This window comes from Mesoplodon mirus, assembly GCF_964341445.2.
Source record: "Mesoplodon mirus genome assembly, chromosome: X".
Taxonomy (NCBI): Eukaryota; Metazoa; Chordata; class Mammalia; order Artiodactyla; family Ziphiidae; genus Mesoplodon; species Mesoplodon mirus.
Window position 1 is genome coordinate 95,333,424 of NC_138981.1, and position 22,660 is coordinate 95,356,083.

The 22,660-nt window shown below is 39.9% G+C and overlaps 1 protein-coding gene across 8 annotated transcripts in view; it reads right to left on the reverse strand.

Annotated features, from left to right (window-relative positions):
* CHRDL1 (chordin like 1) overlaps positions 1 to 22,660 on the reverse strand; it is a gene marked incomplete at its 3' end in the record, with an annotated part of 115,723 nt that overhangs the window by 25,981 nt on the left and 67,082 nt on the right. For all 8 annotated transcript variants that reach the window (XM_082609111.1, XM_082609109.1, XM_082609110.1 and 5 more), the window contains exon 6: positions 22,382 to 22,475. In XM_082609111.1, the coding sequence (XP_082465237.1) occupies positions 22,382 to 22,475 (94 nt within the window). The remainder of the gene's footprint in view (positions 1 to 22,381; positions 22,476 to 22,660) is intronic.

Sequence of the window (22,660 nt, forward strand, 5' to 3'; positions counted from 1 at the left end):
CAAAGATCATCTTATGGAAAAAATTATGAATTTTGAAGATTTAACTATGATTGCTACATTCATCTTCCTAAAACATCACTTTGATTATATAATCATATCATTTCCTGATTTAAAAAACCCTCAGTGGGTCCCCATCTAAGACTCTCTATTATCAGCCCCCACCTCATCTTTACTGAGCACCTACCTCTGACCCAACTATCTTAGCTACTCTACAATGGGAACCCTTTGACCTCTTTACTCTTCACTGAAACTGTGGCCCCCATTCTTGGTTCCATGTTTTTGCTCATGTTATTTTTCTTCTGAAATTACTTTCCCAGCTCCCACACTCCGTAGCTCCTGTATGACTATAAAAACCATGAAGGTTTTCCTCCTCTACAAAGTCTTCCTCAAGTTCTCTCACATATTTCTGATTGCCTAAAGGACTTAGCATTCTGTAGCCTTAGAGATGTACAGGACTTCAGGCATAATTTTGTCCAACTGTTCCATGTAACAGGTGGAGAAACCAAGGCTCAGAGAGAGCAAGGAGCTATTTACTCACATAGCGAGTTGATGAGAGCTTACAACCCAAATCTCAGATTTCCTGGCTCCCAAATAAGTATGTCTATTCTATAAGAGCAGGGTTTATTAATTTGTGTTATTAATGGCTGTATCACCATGATCTATAACGGTGCCTGACACATAATAGTCACTCAATAAATACTCATCAAGTGATAGAATTGGGAGGCCTTCTCTTATCACCTATCTAAAATTTCAAATCCCCTCTGATACTTCTTATCCCCCCTCTTTGCTTTTTGATCTTAGGACTCAACAGTATCTTACAGTTTATATATTTTATTTGTTGTCTGCTTTATCCCACTAGAATTCTCCTATGAGATGTTGATGAGACAAGGATCCTGCCTTGTCTCCCTAAAGAGACTGTAAATCCCTTGAAACCAAAGACCATGTCTTAGACCTCCCTCTGTGTCACCTACATCACTGGTTCTCAAAGTGTGGTCTCCGGACCAGCAACATCAGCATAAATTGGGGACTTGTTAGAAATTCAAATTTTTGGACCCCACCCCATACCTAGTAAGTCAGAAACTCTGGGGTGGGGGGTCAGTGATCTGGGTACACATCAGGTGCTCAGTATATGTACTGAGTTGAACTTCAGTAAAAAAAATACAGAATTAAGTACTTAGCCAATAGCATACTTGCCTCTTCCTGGTTATTCCATGTCTGAGTAAAGATGGTAGACAAAGATTACACTCAGACTATCTGGAAACCCTGACTAACTTTGTAAGAGTGAAGATGCTTTCACCTTTGTTTATGTCAAAAAATAATGCCCAAGTCATAATGGCCATCATTAAAAAGTCCACAAATCCTAAATGTTGGAGAGGGTGTGGAGAAAAGGGAACCCTTTTACACTGTTGATGGGGAATGTAAATTGGTGTAGCCACTATGGAGAACAGTATGGAGGTTCCTCAAAAAGCTAAAAATAGAGTTGCCATATGATCCAGCAATCCCACTTCTGGGTATATACCCAGACATCACTATAATTCAAAAAGACACATGCACCCCAATGTTCACAGCAGGACTATTTACAATAGCCAAGATATGGAAACAAACTAAATGTCCATCAACAGATGAATGGATAAAGAAGATGTGGTACATATATACAATGGAATATTACTCAGCCATAAAAAAGAAGGAAATTTGCAGCAACATGGATGGACCTAGAGATTATCATACTAAGTGAAGTAAGTCAGAAAGAGAAGTCTAGACAAATACCATATGATATCACTTATATGTGGAACCTAAAATACAACACGAAATAGAAACAGACTTACAGACATAGAGAACAGACTTGTGGTTGCCAAGAGGGAGGTGAGGTGGGGGAGGGAAAGATTGGGAGTTTGGGATTAGCAGATGCAAAACAGTATACACAGGATGGATAAACAACAAGGTCCTACTGTATAGCACAGGGAACCATATTCAATATCCTGTGATAAACCATAATGGAAAGGAGTATGAAAAAGAATATATATGTATATATATATATATATATATATATATATATATATATATATATATATATATATATATATATAACTGAATTGCTTTGCTGCACAGCAGAAATTAACACAACATTGTAAATGAACTATATTTCAATAAAATTTTTTAAAAGAAAATAATAACACCCAAACGTCAGTTAACATACATTGAACACTTCCTGGGTGGAAAACCTGATACTAAGGCAGAAGGAGAAGAGAAATCAGGGCTGGACCCTTGCCCTCAAGACACTTACAACCTGTCTGGAGGTGACAGGAAATCAATATAGAAAAGAGCCTAAAAACACACAGAGTAGCAACTGGAAACACAAATGGAGTATACATGCTTAGGAGATATTGAATGTGTGGAGTGAGCAGTCAGATGTAATCGTGGAAAGCATCCCCAAAGAATTGTTAAGTCATGTTTTTAGAAGTAGATACTGCAGGGTATAAACAGTCATATGGGCAGAAGGTATCGCCAACTGGAGGGAATGGCATTTGCAAAGGACCAGAGCTTTGGAAATAGCAAGTCACATAGTGGACACAGCAAGCAAGGTGTGGCTTGAGTGGAAACTTCAGAAGTGAAACAAGAGAAAGGGGGCTGGTGGAGAGATAGAAAGGAAAGGAAGGAGGGTGGGAGGGAGGAAGGGAGGGGGATGGGTTGTTGAGATAACAGGGTGGTAAATAATTCCTGTATGGACTTCGAAAAGAGACTGAAGAATTCATATTTGATCCCGTTACCAATTTTTAGGTAGAGGTGCCTATGGTATAAATGATATTTGTGGAAGCTTATCCCGGGAAGGGAGTGCTGACTGGTTGGGGAGTAATTGGAATCAGGGAGGCCAATCAGGAAGCTATTGTAGTAACATGTGATAGGCCATGAGAATCTAGATGGAGAAGAAGGGGGTGAATCACAATACTGCAGATAACAAGAAAATGATAAGACCCTGATGGAATATTTGATAAAGGAGGAGGAAGGCAAAGGAGAAAGTATAAAATGACTCTAGGTTTGCAATCTGGAGAGCTGGGGAATGGCGCTGCCCTCGACAGTGACTGAGTGGGTATGGACTTGGATTTACTTGCTCCGTTTTAGCTGGCAGTGGTGGGTCTAAGCTATGTCCTGACCCAAATGAAAATATGGGACCAGAGAGAAGATTTGAAACCAGAAAAGATTTGCCAGCAAAATGGCAAAACAAAATGTAAACGCTATAGTGTGTGGTTTCAAGCCTAATCGAAGTAGTCGAAAGAGAACAAATAACAAAAGAAAAATGAGAGAATAGCTCTCCTCATCAAATGCCCTTTTTAAATGTAGATTTAATGATTGGTATTGACATGAAATGTTTATTCAGCATGACCTTCTAAGAAGCTCAATTTATTGCATTTAGACCCTAGAGTCTTAAAATGGCTTTTAAAGAGTATCTTTAAATACTTAATAGTCCAGACAGAATCTTAAAGCAATATAGAATCATACAGTCCCTGTTAAATAAGCAGAGAGGCAAGATAGCAAAGCAACGAGGCAAGTCAGTTACCACACAGACTATTAAATACCCTGTAATACAAGTTCAGATGAATGTGTCATAACCACCTAAACATTTGCAGACAGTTATGTGTACCTAAATTTGAACTATTTCACTTCATCAAAAACTACTGGAGCCATTACTTCCGTGTGTGTGTGTGTGTGTGTGTATTCTCAAGTAGCATTGCCTTTGAGCTTTCAAAGTCTTCAAAATGGCATTCTCTAAGCTTGCACGTTCTATAAGTAGCCACTAAAGGTTTCAACATTTTAGTTATTTTATACATGAACCATAGTTAAACTTGAATTATCTTCTTAGATGTTCACATTAGTGGTTCTTTAGACTGGGGCAGCGTCTATCTGGAGAGCTGAAAATAGGTTTGTCCATTTACAATCTTATACCTTATACCTTAGATATTATAACTTAGATATACATACATAAAGTACATAAAAGAAAAAAGTAGGCACCAAAGCCCTAGAAAAAAACCTGTTTCTGTGCTTTTTTTCCTGATTCACTGGACAAATTATCTTGAGTGAGAGGAAGCCTCTTTTTTCAGCCAAGTCATTAAAAGAAAAAAAAAGAAAAACAATGATTCTAATGGAGACAGATGGATTCTAGCGAATTCCGAGAAGCAACAAGATGTAATTTTAACCAATTTTTAAAACCAAAATGAAAAACAACTCTAGTGTACTGTATGTCAAACAATATTCATTTAACCTTAAAAGCCACATGTGTTGTTTATTCAAACCTCAATTATACTCTGAGTGGTACCCTATGGAGATGGAATGGCTTGGCTTTCTGGTAATGGGAGAAATGGAGAACAAGTATTTGAAAAGTGGTCAAGAGCTAGGCTAAAATTCAGACTGTTTATAACTCCCATTGCTCCCATTAATCTCTGGTTGGCCAGAGCAGGTCACAGAAGTAAACCCTGTACTCTCAAAAGGACTAAGTGTACAGAGATTATGAGATACCATGAAGATAAACCTCAGACAGCAAAACTACGCCAGCATGTGGCCAGTTCTGAACCATACACAACATCATAAATAGGGTGTCCATAGGTCCTGATTTATCTGGGACAGCCCAGTTTTATGCCTGTTTCTCTGACAGGCATAATTATTAAGATTGCCTCTCTCACTTTCAAAAGTGTCTCGGTTTGGATGATAAATTATATGGTTACTCTAATCATAAGGCAGATAGAAATTTTAAATGAATCCCCAAGACAGGGGGAAGTGATCTCCGTGACAAGGGAAACTGATCTCTGTATTTTCAGAGGAACAAGTTGATATCAGCAGAATCAAGGCAAATGGTTAAGGTTTTTTGAGGAAAAGTGGGAGAGGGCAGAGAGGAAGAAACTGATGGTGAAGTCTCCATCTACTACGTGCCAGGTTCCTTGGTGGGCCACTTTACAGCCAGTACCCAATACCCAAGCTGGAGGCGAAAGAGGGAATGGAAGCAGATGGTTCTGGGGAGGCTTCCATCAAATATCTACTTCTAGAAATTCTGTGGAGAGGGAGCAAGCATGCTGAAATTTGAGGGAAGCTTTAAAGAACACTGGTATAAGGATTCGCCATTGGTAGATATGTGAGCTCCCAATAATGATATATAGTATTGAAGATGCCCTCCAGTGTCTCATAAAGTGGACAGTCATTTTTTTTTAGAAAAAACCTTGTTGTCAAATAAAGCACTTTATTGCCTGGGCTGCCAATACAAGCTCTTAGCATTTTAAACAAAATATCTGCTTGAGAAATACTAAGATACAGACAAGGGAGGTGGGGGGACTCCTGCCCACAGTGGCAAGCCAAATCCAAAGAAGAGTACTAAAGTATCTAGAAAAATCAGAAATGTGTTTCTGTAAAAGTGCATTGTGAGAGTGCATATGTTTGAAGGAAGGCATCATGGGAGAGGGAATAAAGAAACTTAGACAGTGCCCACGACCTACATTCTGCTCTTTCAATGGAGATGTGGTTAAACAGATCCAAGTTCATGGTTAGAAATGGGGTCTTTGTGTCCCAGAGTGGTCCCAGTGAATCTGCTGGAAGTGTTAGCATATCTGGCCCCTGCGAGCACAGTCATCACAAAGTCTGCTCCTCCCGGTAGCCTCAGCGTTAAGAGTGCCGGAGGTTGCTTCACATCCCCAAGCTGAGAGGCATCATAGTAATAACAGCAAAGAAAACAGCCTGGAGCCAGACTGCGTGGGTCCAAATCCTGGCTCTGCCCCTTCTCACCTGTGTGACTCTGGGCAAGTGAATGAACCTCTCTGTGCCTCAGTTGATAAAATGGAGACAATAATACCTATCCCATAGGGTTGTGAAGATAAAATGAATTAGTATATGCAAAGAGCTTAGAACAGCTCCTGGTACACTGTTATGTCAGTGTTAGCTATTATTCCCCCTCCCTCTTCTTCCCATCTTTTCCCTCCACTTCTTCATTCTTCTCAAGAGTAGCTTACATAGGGGAAAACCCAACTTAAGGGACCCTCACAAAGGTACTATGCGTTTAACAAAGGAAAGCGTCTGTATTAAACAAGCAAGTGAAGCCTAGCAGAAAGAGAAAATTTATGCCCACACCTAGAAAAGGAATAATATCATTTCTAAAGTCAGGGTCCTGGAGATACCCCCAAAATTAAAATGGCTGCAGAGATTCCTTCAGCTCATTCCTTCTAAACTAATGATTAGACTTCTCATCATTATGCTAGTCCTCTCCTCCTTTTTATCTTTATTTAGAAAAGGAGTTTGCGTTTTAATTAAACCTCTTTTTCTCTCTTGGCTTAAAGTAATGCTTGAGAGGACAGATATCTGCTTCTTTGGGAGGCAGTGCAATTTACATACTCATAAAGTGGAGTGGTAAAACTCCAAGTACCCAAATAAAGTACAGTCCTGTGCTACCACATTCATAAATGGAAAATAGCAAGCAGGATGGAAAAGGGAAACTCAGTGATCCACCAATGTTTACTGTCTTGTCAACCTGGAAATGAAAAGCAGTCAGTTTAAGGTCCTTCTTCTTTCCATTTTGGCTTCCTGGCCCCATTCAAAGAGGACTGGACTACTTGGTGGGAGAAGGAGACGTGGGTCTGGTTTTAATAGCCAAAGCTAAGGGAAAAGTGGATGTAGCTATTCCAGCAATTTGCTTAAACCAACTGGATAGTTATATCAATTTTCCACTTTGCCTGCGCCATGGAGACCTGGACTTTGTAAGTTCTTACAGTTATAATGTAGATAATATTCAAATATGATTCCTCTGCCTGACATCACTCTTCTTTCTCATGTTTCTTTTTCCTCTGTTTATACTGTCAGTCAAGAAATCAGATTAATTTCCATAAATGTTGAAGTCTAATTTCATGAAAACTACTCTAATAAGAGTAATGGGCATACCCAGTGGTGTGTTTCTGGGCAGTCATGGCATCCCTTGAAGTAGTTAGAAGGACAAGGCTGAAAGAAGAGTGGCTTTAACCACCCGTGAAGAAATAATTGCTCTGAAATGCTTCACTGGGAATTTCTTATTTTTATTGTAGAGCCAGACTCATATACACATGAAAAACCCTCCAACCCAGCAACAGGATGGGGCATTATTGACCTTGACAGGATATCCCAGATGGCCAGTTAAGAATCATCACTCTTAATTTGTTAAACACAGTATGAAAGTCAATGCTGTCCCATCCACCATCTGAGGGGTTTTCTGTCCAAGAAGAAACACTCTAGACATAAAAGACATGCCAAGAAGGAACATGATGACCTCAGAGGGGTGGGAGTCCTGTGATAGTCAGCAAGCACGTGGAGGTGAATTCTGAGTACACGGGATGGAAAGAGAACAAAAACCACCTGAAAGTTTCTATAGAAGGAGAAAGCTTCCAGTTGGGGTTTAGAAGAAGAGGAGAGGTAGACAAGGATAGAAAATCCCTAAGATGGTCCCTAAGATGAACATGAATGATTCACTTTTGAAAAGGAATTACTAGTGGTAGTCAGACTTTTCTATAGCTATAAAAAGATTGGAGTGTTTCAATACATTTTGAAGTTTAGGTGACACATACAAAGTAGTGTTTCTCATTAGCAATGTTTCCTTCCTATCATTATGACCAGGAGATGGTAGTGTTTCTGTAGAAAATGTGGGCAAAAACAAAAAGAGCTCTAGACTGATATGTGAGGATCTATATTTGGAGTGTTATTTTCTCTAGTTTCCTGTGATTTTGAAAACTTTGAAAAATTTGGTAGATTTTCGTGATGTTAAAAAAATAAAATATCTCACATACCACTTCCCTTGAGATCTCTGGGTTCCAGCCAAGATGGCATCTGAGGTGTAATTTTGCTGCTTTTTGGAAAGAGACATCAAGAGTCTTACGTAAAATGGCAGTTGTCTTGAACACTGACAAATTGCTTTTAAACAGTTGCTTCCAGTTTCAGTCACCTTGAAGGAGTTAGCAAAAATATCTCAATTTCATAAAAAGAGATTCAATTTTCATGCTGGGCTCACTGGAGATGTTTTGGATAAATGGGCTTGGGATGAGTAAATTGTGAGGTCAGTTATTTCTCCTGCCTCCATCCCTAGCCAGGACTGCACTTGGAGTGCTTGTCAAAAGCTTTTCATAACTGTGGCTCTCTTTCCTTTTAACAAATCCATCACAAACTATATACTTAATACTATGCTAGGGGAAACAGAGGAAGAAGATGGTCCTCTCCTTATAGAGTTTCCCAGTTGAGGAGCCAAGATCCATAAAACAGTGAACAATACAAGAAATATTTTTAAATGCTGTATTCTACAACCAGACCAAGCTCTGAAAGTGGTCAAACAAGGAGACCAATGAGGACTAGAGTGATCAGGTAAGGCTATTTAGAAGAGGTGCAATGTCAGCTGGGGTCTTGAAAGATGGGTAGGATCCTAATTGGTAGAAGAGAGGTGGGAAACTATTCCAAGCTTGTGGGGATTAAGAGTCAAGAGAGGCACATAATAGGACATAGGATCAAGATGGCAGCATAAGAAGATCCTGAACTCACCTCCCATGGACATACCAAAATTACAGCTACTTACAGAGCAACCATCTCTGAGAGTGACCTGAAGACTAGCAGAAAAGATTTTCCACAACTAAAGATATCAAGAAGGAACCACAACGAGACAGGTAAGGGGGTGGAGATGCTGTCCAGTTGGGACCCACGCTCCTGGCAAGGTGACCCATAAGTGGGAGGGATATAAACACAAATGTCCTACCCAAGGAGTGAGGGCTCCACATTGGACTCCCCAGCCCAGGGTTCCCACACCAGGAAGACAAGCACTCAAAACATCTGGTTTTGAAAACCAGTGGGGCTTACATTTAGGAGAGCTGGAGGGCTGAAGGAAACTGAGACTCTGCTCTTAAAGGGTGTGTGCAAAAATTCATTCACTCCAAGTACCAGAACAGAGGCAGCAATTTGAAAGGCACCTGGGTCAGACCAACTTGCTGATCTTGGAGAGCCTCCCAGAGAAGCAAGAGGCAACTGGGACTCCCCTGGAGACAGAGATGCTGGTGGCAGCCCTTACTGTAAGCTCATTCTACCGTGCTGATACTGGCACTGGCAGATACCATTTTGGAACCCTCCCTTTAGCCTCTTAGTGCTGGGGACCACCCAACCCACCAGTGCATCCATAGCAGTCGTGAGCCGCCAGGTTGCACAACCAGCCATGCCTGAGGCCTGCCCTACCCACCAGTGTACCTTCAGCATTAAACACCAGATTGCACAGCCAGCCAGGTCAGGGGCCAACCATGCCTACCAGCGCACCAGTAGCAGTTAGCCTTGCCACAACTGCATGTAGCCCATACAGGGGACACCCGTGGATCATCTGGCTCTGGAGACCAGAGAGAACCATGTTGTTGGGTCTCATAAGACATCTTTTACATAAGGCCATTTCTCCAAGATCAGGAGACATAAAGTCCCTACCTAATACATAGAAATAAACACAGATAATTAGGCAAAATAAGGAGAAAAAGGAATATGCTTCAAACAAAAGAACAAGACAAAAACTCAGAAAAAGAGTTAAATAAAATAGAGATAAACAATCTACCTGATAAAGAGTTCAAGGTAATAATCATAAAGATGTGCACTGAACTTGGGAAAAGAATGGAAGAACACAGTGAGAACTTCAACAAAGAGTTATAAAATATTAAAAAAAAACAATCAGAGCTCAAAAATACAATAACTGAAATGAAAAATATGCTAGAGGAAATCAAGGGTAAATTAGATGATACAAAAGGATCAGTGACCTGGAAGAAAGAGCAGTGGTAATCAACCTAGCAAAACAGAAAAAGAAAAAACAATTTTTAAAAATGAGGATAGTTTAAGGGACCTTTATTACAGCTTTAAGTGTACTAAAATTCACATTAGAGGGGTCCCAGAAGGAGAAGAGAGTGAGAAAGGGGCAGAAAACTTATTTGAAGACATAATGGCTGAAAACTTCCCTAACATGGGGAAGGAGACAGATATCCCGGTCCAGGAATCACAGAGAATCCCAAAAAAGATGAATCCAAAGAGATCTACACCAAGACATATCATAATTAAAATGGAAAAAGTTAAAGAGAAAATTTTAAAGGTAGCAAAAGGAAAACAACTAGTCACATACAAGGGAAAGTTATCAGCTGAATTTTTAGCAAAATTTGCAACCCAGAAGTGGGTGGCAAGATATATTTAAAGTGCTGAAAGGAAAAACTTTACCACCAAGAATACTCTTCCTGGCAAGGTTATCATTCAGAATTGAGAGATAAAGCATTTCCCAGACAAGCAAAAACTAAGAGTTCATCATCACTAAACTGGATTTACAAGAAATGTTAAAGAGTCTTCTTTAAGTGGAAAAGAAAAGGCCACAACTAGAAATAAGAAAATACATAAAAGAAAAAAAATCTCACTGGTAAAAGCAAATATATAGTAAAGACAGTGGATCAGCCACTTAGAAAGCTAGTATGAAGGTTAAAAGACAAAAGTCAACTATAACTAAAAAAAGTAGTTAATGGATACACAAAGTAAAAAGATGTAAAATATGACATCAAGAACATAAAACATGGGGTGGGGGGATAGTAAAAATGTATTGCTTTTAGAATGCATTGAAACTTAAGTGCCTATCAGCTTAAAACAATCTGCTATATATCTAGATCAACATATAAACCTCATAGTAATGACAAACCAAAAACCTACAAGAGATACACAAAAAATAAAGAAAAAGGAACCCAAACACCACACTAAAGAAAATCATCAAAGCAAAAGGGAAGAGATTAAAAGAAGAAAGGAACAGAGATAACTACAAAAACAACCAAAAAACAATTAACAAAATGGCAATTAAGTACATACCTATCGATAATTCTTTTAAATGTAAATGGTTTAAATGCTCCAATCAAAATACATAGGGTGGCTGAATGGATGAGAAAATAGAACTCATCTATATGCTTCGTATAAGAGACTCACTTCAAACCTAAAAACACATAGGTTGAAAATGAAAGAATGGAAAAAAGATATTCCATCCAAATGGAAACAAAAAGAAAGCTGGGGTAGCAATACTCATGTAAGATAAAATAGCCTTTAAAATCAAGACTGTAAGAAAAGACGGAAAAGGCATTACATATTGATAAAGGGGTCAATCCAACAAGAGGATATAACACCCACCAATATTTATGCTCCCAACACAGGAGCATCTGAACATGTAAAACAAATATTAACAGACAAAAAAGGGAGAAATTGACAGTAATACAATAATAGTAGAGGACTTTAACACCCAACTTACATCAATGGATAGATCATCCAGACAGAAGATCAATAATGAAACACTAATCTTAAATAACACTTTAGTCCAGAGGCACCTAATAGATATATACAGAACATTTTATCCCACACCAGCAGAATACACGTTATTTTCAAATGCACATGGAACATTCTCCAAGAGTGATCACATGCTAGGTCACAAAACAAGTCTCAATAAATTTAAGAAGACTGAAATCATACCAAGCATCTTTTCTGACTAAGTGGTATGAAACTAGAAATCAATTAGACAAAAAAAAAGTGGAAAAAAACACGAACATGTCGAGTCTAGACAACATGCTACTAAATAAAGAAAATCAAAGAGGAAATTTAAAAATACCTTGAGACAAATGAAATTGACAACACAACTTTCCAAAATCTATGGGACACTTCAAAAGAAATTCTAATAGGGAACTTTATAGTGATACAGGCCTACCTCAAGAAACAAGAAAAAATGTCAAATAAACAATCTAACCTTACACCTAAAGGAACCAGAAAAAGAGGAACAAAGCCCAAAATTAGTAGAAGGAATGAATAAAGATCGGAGTGGAAATAAATGAAATAGAGACTCAAAAAATAATAGAAAAGACCAATGAAACTAAGAGCTGGGTCCTTGAAAAGATAAACAAAATTAATAAATCTTCAGCCAGACTCATCAAGGAAAAAAAAGAGAGGGCCCAAATAAACAAAATAAGAAAGAAAGAGGCAAAGTTACAATTGACACCACAGAAATACAAAAGATTGTAAGAGATTACTACGATCCAATTTGTCCAGCAAATTGGACAACCTGGAAAAAATGGATAAATTCCTAGAGACACAAATCTCCCAAGACTGAATCCGGAAGAAACGGAAAATCTGAACAGACCAATCACTAGCAGTGAAACTGAATCAGTAATCAAAAAACTCCCAACAAACAGAAGTCCAGGACCAGACAGTTTCACAGATGAATTCTACCAAACATGTAAAGAAGACTTAATACCTATCTTCCTCAAACTATTCCAAAAAACAGAAGAGGAAGGAACACTCCCAAATTCATTCTATGAGGCTAGCATTAACCTGACACCAAAACCAGACAAAGACACCACAAAAAAAAAAGAAAATTACAGGTCAATATCCCTGAAGAGCATAGATACAAAAATCCTCAACAACATACAAAATGCCCACTCTTGCCACTTTTATTCAACATAGTAATGGAAGTCCTAACCACAGCAATAAGACAAGGAAGGGAGACTAAAAACATCCAAATTGGAAGGGAAGAAGTAAAACCATCACTATTTCCAGATGACATGATACTATAAATAGAAAACCTTAAAGACTCCACCCAGAAACTCTTAGAACTATGGCATTTTTCACAGAACTAGAAAAAATAATCCTAAAACTTGTATGGAACCACGAAAGATCCAGTATAACCAAAGCAATCTTGAGAAAGAACAAAGCTGGAGGCACCACACTCCCAGACTTGAGACTATACTACAAAGCTATAAGTAATCAAAATAGTATGGTACTGGCACAAAAACAGACACATAGATCAATGGAAAAAATAAAGAGTGCAGAAATAAACCCACACTTATATAGGCAATTAGTTTATGACAAAGGAGCCAAGAATATACAGTGGGGAAAGACAGTCTCTTCAATAAATGATGTTGGGAAAACTGGACAGCTACATGCATGAGAATGAAACTGGACCACTTTCTTACACCATATACAAAAGTAAACTCAAAATATATTAAAGACTTAAATGTAAGACCTGACACCATAAAACTCTTAGAAGAAACCATAGGCAGTATGCTCTTTGACATCAGTCTTAGCAATACTTTTTGGATCAGTCTCATCAGGCAAGGGCAACAAAAGCAAAAATAAACAAATGGGACTACACCAAACTAAAAAGCTTTTGCATAGAGAAGGGAACCATAAACAAAAAGAAAAGGCAGCCTACTGAATGGGAGAAGATATTTGCAAATGATATATCTGATATGGGTTTAATATCCAAAATATATAAAGAACTCACATATCTCAATATCAAAAAAATAATCTGATTAAGAAATGAGCAAGGGACCTGAACAGGCATTTTTCCAAGGAAGACATACAGAAGGCCAACAGACACAGGAAAAGATGCTCAATATCACTAATCATCAGGGAGATGCAAATCAAACCACAACGAGATATTACCTGACACCTGTCAGAATGACTATTATCAAGAAGACAAGAAACAGTATGTGTCGGTGAGGATGTGGAGAAAAGGAAACCCTTGTGCACTGTTGGTGGGAACGTAAATTGGTGCAGCCACTATGGAAAACATACAGAGGTTCCTCAAAAAATTAAAAATAGTACTACCATACAATCCTGCAATTCCACTTGTGGGTATTTATCAGAAGAAAATGAAAACACTAATTAGAAAAGATGCATGCCCCCTTATGTTCATTGCAGCATTATTTACAATAGCTAAGATATGGAAACGACTCAAATGTCCATCGACAGGTGAAGAGATAATGAAAACATGATACACACACACACACACACACTGGAATATTATTCAGCCATAAAAAGAATTAAATCTTGCCATTTGTGACAACACAGATGGACCTTGAGGGCATTATGCCAAGTGAAACAAGCTAGACAGAGAAAGACAAATGCCGTATGATCTCTTCTATGTGGAATCTAAAACACAAAACAAACAAACAAAACAAAACAAAACAGAAGCTGACCCATAGATACAGGGAACAAACTAGTGGTCACCAGAGTGGAGGGGGGGTGGGGGGTGGGTGAAATGGGTGAAAGGGATGAAGGGGTACAAACTTCCAGTTATAAAATAAATAAGTCACGGAGATATAATATACAACATAGGGGATATAATCAATAATATTGTAATAACTTTGTATGGTGATAGATGGTTACTGAACTTATTGTGGTGATCATAAGGTACATAAATGTTGAATCGCTATGTTGTACACTTGAAACATATAATATTGCATGTGAAAAAAAGAGAGGCACATAACAGGGCTGAAGGTGGGGAGGAACATGGCATATTATAAAAAGAGAAGTGTCAGCCTAGTGGAGAAGGTGTGTGTGTTGGTGTCAGAGAAATGAGGATGGGTAGTGGGTTAAGGAAGGGTCCAGTTGTTTGACAGAGGGCCTTTAAAAACAAGCTGCAGAACTGAGATTGGATAATATGGTAAGAAATGGTAGACACTGGCCAACATGATCAAATAGTTCCTTAAGAAGCGAAGTATGAACTTGAGTATATGCAGCGGGTGCAGTGCAGGAAGGACAGTATAGATACTCCTACAACATAGAGTGGCTGGTTTCATGGTGGGATCAGAAGTCAAGGATCCTGGGAGGATAGGACTGCCACCAGTTATCCCCCCAACTTTTGAGTCAATCCTCCCACACCCTGCGATGCAGAGAGCAAAGAGGAATATGGTGTGAGTTGAGGCCGGAGAGATGGTCTTTAGAGTCTTCCTTCACCTCTCTGAGTAGATCGGTCCCTGTCCATTACTGGCTTTTGTAACACCTTTCCTTTGCAGCATGTGGCACAGTTGCGATTTTATATTTACTTGTCTTGACATTTGATAAATGTCTGTCTTTCCCACTAAACTCTGCAAGGACTGGTTCCAGTCCCAGTCTGTTTTGTTTACCACTGTATCTCCAGTACCAGCACAGTGCCAGGTACTCAATGGTTGCTCGACAAATGTTTGCTGAATGAAAGAAGGTAGACATTTACACTCGGGCCTCTCTGAGCCTAGAAAGAGAGAGTGTTCCCCTGTGGTTGGGAATAGGGAGGTTGAGGCCTTGATGGGGAAAGATGGGCAGTGCGGTTACGCTCTTGGGATTATCTGCCTATACCAGTGTGCCACGCATGTCCTCTCTTTCCCTTTACCCCCCTGCGGGAGGAGGGGCTCTTGTCACACTCCTCTGGATGGTTCCCACCAAACAGCATAAGAACCTGGGACTCCAGAGCCAGGCCAACAATGTTAAAATTCTAGCTCTGCCACTTATTACCATGTATCCTTGGGCAAATCAATTAACTTCTCTGCCTCAGTTTCCTCACCTGTAAAATGAGGAAAATAATAGTCCCTACTTTGTTGTGAGGAGCAAATGAGCTGTTACACACATGAGTGCTTAGACCACTGCTTGGCACAGAGTAAGTGCCACATATGTACACTGTCTACCAAATACAGGCTTGGCTCTCAATACAGCAGATAGCTTACCCAAAATATGTCTCCCTTGCCTAGAGTCCAAGAACACAGCCTTCCCCTTTGCTTTGGCAAGACAGGAAGAAGACAAGAAGCAGAAATGATCAACGGTGGAGGGAAGCTGGGAGTGAGGCCTGCCTGCCCAGAATGTGGCCATGGTACAGTCTCTGAAGAGATTTTCTTCTTCTGATAAAGTTTCCCTTAAGGTTCCAGTGGCTGTTTGCACTATGCTTCCAGTCCAGATGAGGTTTGCTGAAATGCCAGCAATGACACACACCCTGCCAACACTCTCCTGACTGTCCTAGCCTCAAAGACATGTCTAAACAACTGAGGCTAGGGTTTAGATTCAATCCATGGCTAAGATTGCTGCCTGACCCAGGAAGAAAGGCACACATTAGTGTTTGGTGACAGTGCAGAGAGCCCGCTTCAATGGGGCCCTTTATATGAAGGTTTGCAAGTTCAGCACTCAAAAAAGTTATTTCTTCTGCAGTATTTTGCCTGCAATTAGGGCAGCCCGCATAGGGGAGAAGTGTGTCTGGGTTGCCTGCTGTATGAGTAATATGCTTACACAAGGTATACCTTTGTTAAAAACATCATTTCAACAGAAAAAAAAAATAACTAGGTGCTTCAGAAATAAGGACTTCAAGGGAGATTCAATCACATTATATACAACTGAAATATATAAAGAAATTAAAGACAGAGAAAAAAGCATCAGTTTTATGAAAGTGTAGGATTTAGTCTTTAGAGGGAAAGATGAAAGAGAATGGTTTATTTAAGCTGGAGAAGAAAAGGCAAAGAGAGAACTTAATGAATTGTCAAGTATGTGAAGGGGCAATACATGATCAATAATAACTAGTTTTACCCGTTGCTTCTGAGGACATAACAAAAATAAAAGATATTTAAATTGTGACAAGAGAACCATTGAGAAGATGGTTAGTCCCAGGATGTGTTGCCATGAGAAGGACTAGAAATATAGTTCTGTATATGGAGATTAAGTAAATAAAAAGGCAAGACTATCAGAGATAGAGAAGGTACAATTCTACTTAAGCCCAGGGTAATAAATAGAGTCATTATTATATTTTATATGATCACTTGTTAAGCAATAACTCTGTATTGGACTTTCTCTTAGCTTCTATGTCATCTCAGTTAATTTTTACCACCTTTCCATAGGTTGTAGATATCATCTTCACACTTGAGAGAACCGAGGTCCTGAATGGTTCAGTGTCTTGCCCAAGGTCACATCACTAGTGGACAGTAGCTCTGCCAGGTCAAATCTATGTCCTTCTGGCTTCAGAGCCTACCTCCTTTGCATTATATTGCCAATTGGATGCAATAATATGTCTTTTTGCAGTTTCCTTTCTTTTATGAATTGTTCTTCAGTTTAGATTTCACATTATTTTTCCCCAAGCAAAATCACCTTAGCCCAACAAATGGATTGTAGCGATTAGCTGGTTATATTAGTAACTACGTGTACACCTCTGCTAAGAATGAACTCTCCTGGGTGTGGAGAAAAGGGAACCCTCGTGTACTGTGGATGGGAATGTAAATTGGTGCAGCCACTATGGAGAACAGTATGGAGGTTCCTTAAAAATCTAAAATTAGAGCTACCATATGATTTAGCAATCCCACTCCTTGGTATATATCTGGAAAAGACAAAAACTCTAATTCGAAAAGATACGTGCACTCCAACAGCCAAGACATGGAAACAACCCAAGTGCCCATCAACAGAGGATTAGTTTAAGAATATGTGGCATATATATATATACACACTCACATATATACAATTCCATTACGTATATATAATGGAATATTACCCAGCCATAAAAAAGAATGAAATATTGCCATTTGCAGCAACATGGATGGACCTAGAGATTATCATAATAAGTGAAGTAAGTCAGACAGAGAAAGACAAATATTATATGGTATCACTTACCTGCAGAATCTAAAAAAATAATACAAATGAATCTATATACAAAACAGAAACAGACTCACAGACATAGAAAACAAACTTACAGTTACCAGAGGGGAAAGGGGGTGGGGAGGAATAAATTAGGAGTATGAGATTAACAGATACAAACTACTAACATAAAATAGATAAGCAACAAGGATTTACTATATAGTACAGGAAACTATATTCAACATCTTTAATAATAACCTATAAGGGAAAATCATCTGAAAAGTATATATATATATATAATATATAACTGAATCACTTTGCTGTACACCCGAAACTAACACAATATTGTAAATCAACTATACTTCAATTTAAAAAATGGACTCTCTTCCTTTTGGAGCAGACTCAAATTAAGTTGGGGCAAAGATGAGAAGGGAGGCGAGGAACAAAATACCCAGCTTTACTGGCAGAAATGTCACAGCTGTACTGAGAGACAGTACACACACTGTGAGAAACAGGTATGGAAAGATCCAGGGCCTTAGTGAAGCATAAATCAAATCAGGCTGCAACTAATTCCATAGTGACTTGTGAGGGCTGGTACAAACAGCACAGTAAAAAGGATGAGCATGTACGGGTACTACGAATAAGGTAATTTCTTTCTAAAAGAAATATTAATTAGAGTGTGCTAAAGTGAGGTAGGGAAGAAAAAACAATGTGGAGGATCGGGAATGACAACAGGTAATTTCCTACTGACCATGAACCAATGTATAGCCAGTACCATCTACCATAGTCAATCAGTAATTCAGAGGAAGAAAAAACACAAATAATATCCTATTTGAGTAGCATCTAATTCAAACCATGACTAACTTTCTGGCAATATTTCCAAGCTAGTGTGCATTCATTCAAATAACACCTACTCTGTGCCCGGTGCAGTGGGGGGAAAAAGATGAGCCCAAAATAGTTTCTGCCTTACGGAGCTTACACATTAGTAGCGATGATAAGACATGGGCACACATAATAAAAGACAAAATGTGCCGGGGTGATAAACTCTACTGGAGAAGCACAGGTGAGGCCCTGAAGAGTCCGAGAGATGAGGGAGTTGACTCCTAAATGACAGGATTTAAAAAAAAAAAAAAGCTTCCTGGAAGAGGTGGCATTCGAAGTGGCCTCTGAAGGAGAAGCAGGATTTAGGGGTGGAGAAACTGGAATGAAGGTGGGAATGCAGAGAAGAGACAAAGGCCTTCCCGCTAGTATTTATTCAAATGTAACCTGAGGTCTACCTGTGTTAGAATCCGAGGAGGCTGCATTTGAGCTAGGTCTTCAAGAACTGGCAGGATTTCCACAGGCAGAGATGGAGGAAAAAGATTTTCCAGAGAAAGGCAACATTCCCTCCTCTCAGGGTTACTACTGTACATGTTAGATATAACCTAGGAAGCCGTTTTGTCTCCTTTTCCTCCCAGCCTTATCATGAAATGGCTGCTGTTCATTCACCCCAAACTGCCTTGCCATATGGTTGGAATTAGATGCTCTGACCAATCAGAGATTGACATTGGTTACTCTTCTATTGGCTTACTCAGGTTTCAGACTTTTAACAGGCTCAATTTAAGTGTACTAAATTCAGATGTAAAGCCATCATTTCAGGCCACTCCCAGTCATCTATGTGGTCTTAGGAATGGTTTCTCAAAGTGAAAACCTATTGACCACCTGCATCAGAATGGACAATGGGCCCTGTTTAAATGCACATCCCAGGGCCCCTTCCCAAGGCCACCAAAACAATCTCTGCAGTTGTGCTCCAGGGATCTGAATTTCAACAAGTTCTCCAGGTGATTCTGAAGCACACTAAAGTTTGAGAGATATTGAGGGGCAGAGGAGAGAGTAAAGGCACAAAGGTAAGAGAACACAAGAACAATGTGGGTAGAACCTGAGGTGCAAGAATGGAAGAATGTGGGCCTATAAAGGTAACTTGAGGCTAGAGCATGAAAGGCCTTCACTGTCAGAGTCGGGGGTCGACAAGTATGCTGCTGGCAACAGGGAACCATTCATTTTAGTGGCAGAGTGGAGTGGTTAAGAGCTTGGAGTCCGGAGCCAGACTTCCAGGGTTCAAATCTTAGCTCTTTGCCTCACCGGCTATATGACCCTGAACAAGGATCTTAACCTCTTTCTGCTTCAGTTTCATCATCTATAAAAAATGCGGATAACAATCATACTCCCCACACAGGGTTGTCACAGGATTAAATGAGTTCATATCTGTAAAGTGCACAGAATTGTGACTGGCATAGAGTAAGCACAATATGTGTCAGCATAAAGCCTTCTGAGTAGGGGTGTAGCATGCTTAAGGCTATCTCTTTGAAAGATTAAGCTGGCAGCAATGTATAGGAGTCAATTACCTATTTGCTACCAGCAAATCCTATCATCTTTTCCCTCTAACTCAGTGGCTATCAACCTTGGCTGCACATTGGAATCACCTCCCTCACCACCACCCCCATGCCCAGTCTGGACATAAATTTACCAAAATAATTCCAATATTCACCCATAGCCGAGAGCCAATGCTCTAAATATACAGTCGTCTCTCAGTATCTGCAAGGAGTTGATTCCAGGACCTTCATGGATACCAAAATTTGAGGATGTTCAGTCTCTTATATAAAGTTGCATAGTATTTTCATATAGCTTACATGCATCCTCCCACATACTTAAATCATCTCTAGATTACTTATAATACCTAATAGAATGTTAATGCTATATGCATAGTTGGGAATACAATATAAACACCATGTAAATAGTTGCCAGCACACGGCAAATTCAAGTTCTGCTTTTTGGAACCCTCTGGATTTATTTTTTTCTCTGATATGTTGGAACCATGGTTGGTTGAATCTGCAGACGCGGCACCTGCAGATATGGAGGGCCTACTGTATTTCAAATTTCTCCAATTTTCTTTATTAGTTCTCACTATATGCGAGACAGTGTCCTAGGTCCTTTTCCTGCATTATCTCATTTAAACCTCCCAACCACTTGGAGGTAGGTGCTAACATTATTGTCACTGTAAAGATTGTTAGAAAGGTGAGTACATCCTGGCTCATGATCACCCAGCTAGAAAGTAGCAGGGCTGGGATTATAATCAAGGCAGCCTGGTTCCAGAGGCCCCCAGTCTGAACCACTACTCTACACTGTGTCCCCAGACCAGAATCCCACTCTCATACCAGAGAGACTGCTAAACCCATCCTCCTGGTCTCTCCACTTGTCTTATTTCCTCCCTCCAATCTAGTCTGGACACAAAAACAAGTGAGATCTTTTAACACATCAACTAGATCATGTCATGCCCTGTGCACAACCTTCCAGTGGGTTCCCAATGCACTTAAAAATGGAAATCCAAACTCCTTCCCATGCCTTGAAGGTCCTGCATGGTCTGACTCCTTCCTGTTCACCCCTCCAGTGTCATCACATGCCAGTTATGACCACAATCACTATACTCCTACCACACTGGTCCCTAGGCTCCTTGAATGCTGTAAGCTCTTCCCTGCCTGGTCCTTTGAACTTTCTTTTCTTTCTGCCTGGAATGCTCTCCTCCCAGGACCTTTGCATGGATGACTCCTTTTCATCTTTCAAGTCTGAGCTTAAATGTCATCTCAGAGAGGCCTTTCCCACAATTCAACCTAAACGCCTTCACCTCTTATTTTCTATCTTGGTCCTTTGTTTATTTCCTTCACAGTACTCACACTGTTTATATTTAGGTATTTGTTTGCTTGTTTGTTTATTATTTGTCTTCTCAGGTAAAATGTGAGTTCCATAAGAGCAAAGAACATATCCTGGCTGCTATGTATGCCACATACGGTTGTACAGGTTGTGTCCTGCACAAGGGTGCCTCAGCTAAGGAGGTACATTCACAAGGATTTTCTGGCAAATGGCAGTCAAGTATCTTAAGTAAGGGCATCCTTTTTTTTTTTTTTTTTTTTTTTTTTTTTTTTTTTTCCGTACGCGGGCCTCTCACTGTTGTGGCCTCTCCCGTTGCGGAGCACAGGCTCCGGATGCGCAGGCTCAGCGGCCATGGCTCACGGGCCCAGCCGCTCCGCGGCATATGGGATCCTCCCAGACCGGGGCACGAACCCGTATCCCCTGCATCGGCAGGCGGACTCTCAACCACTGCGCCACCAGGGAGGCCCAAGGGCATCCTTTTTTGTAATTCACATAAAGATGCCATATAGTCTAGCAGTGCCCTGTATGTCTACTATATTTACCATTATGTATCCAGCTTCTAGCACGGGGCCAAGCGTATAGTAGACATTCAATAAGCACATTGGATGGAAGGAAAGAAGACAAAATTAGGAGGAAAAGCGGGAAAAGGGGGGGATATAGAGGACCGCTGATAGATTTGGTAATTTGAGAAGAGGCAATAAAAGAGAAATTAAAGGTGATTATGTTTGATTTTGGAAACCTAAAGAAAAAAAAATTGATACTGTCATCAAAGAAATGAAACCCAAAGAAGAAAAAACTGGCTTGAGAAGATGGTGATTCCATTTTGGATATAATTTGAGAAGACGATGCCTTCCATTTTGCTTTTATTAAGTTTGTCACCACTTTACCGTGGGATTTAAAAAATACACCTACATCTGCCCCGCCTAATCTTCAAAATGGTCACATCAGTGCTTTGGGAGGCCCATTCTTCCTTCTAAGGCTGTGTATGGAAATGCCATGTGTTTTACAATACAATAATGTAGGGGCCAAACTAGAAGGGATTAAGGAAGGAGAGACAAAGATACTCACTTTCACATTAGATGACTCTCACCCCTCTCCCCTGGCTGCACTCCAGCCCAGTGCAGTTTCTTTCAGGGAGTGACCCTTAAAAGCAGTGCTTTTATTTTTTCCTTTTGTGATTAAAAGCACCCTTAGAATCTAAGGCTACCATAGAAAATTCCCTTTCCCTAGGACACTGGACAGGTATTTTCCTCTTCCAAATCTCGCTACTCAGGATGGCGGCACCTGGGGTCTTGGGAAACAGGATACCTACCTCTGCACACCCGGCAGCAGGAATCAGGAACAGAGACTGGGAATGCACAGGTTAACTTGGGGCAAGTCTTGAGACCACAGTACACATTGCCCTCCTGCCAAAGAGAAACAGAATTAAGGTCAGAAGGAGCTGGAGTACATGTAAAGGCTTTAGCTCAGTACCTGGGATGAGTAGGGGCTCAAACGTCCTTCTCCCATGCTCTTCCATAGTCAGTTATATGCACTTCCTAACTTTTATGATGCGTTATATTTTTTCTATTTACTATTTCTCCATGCCAGA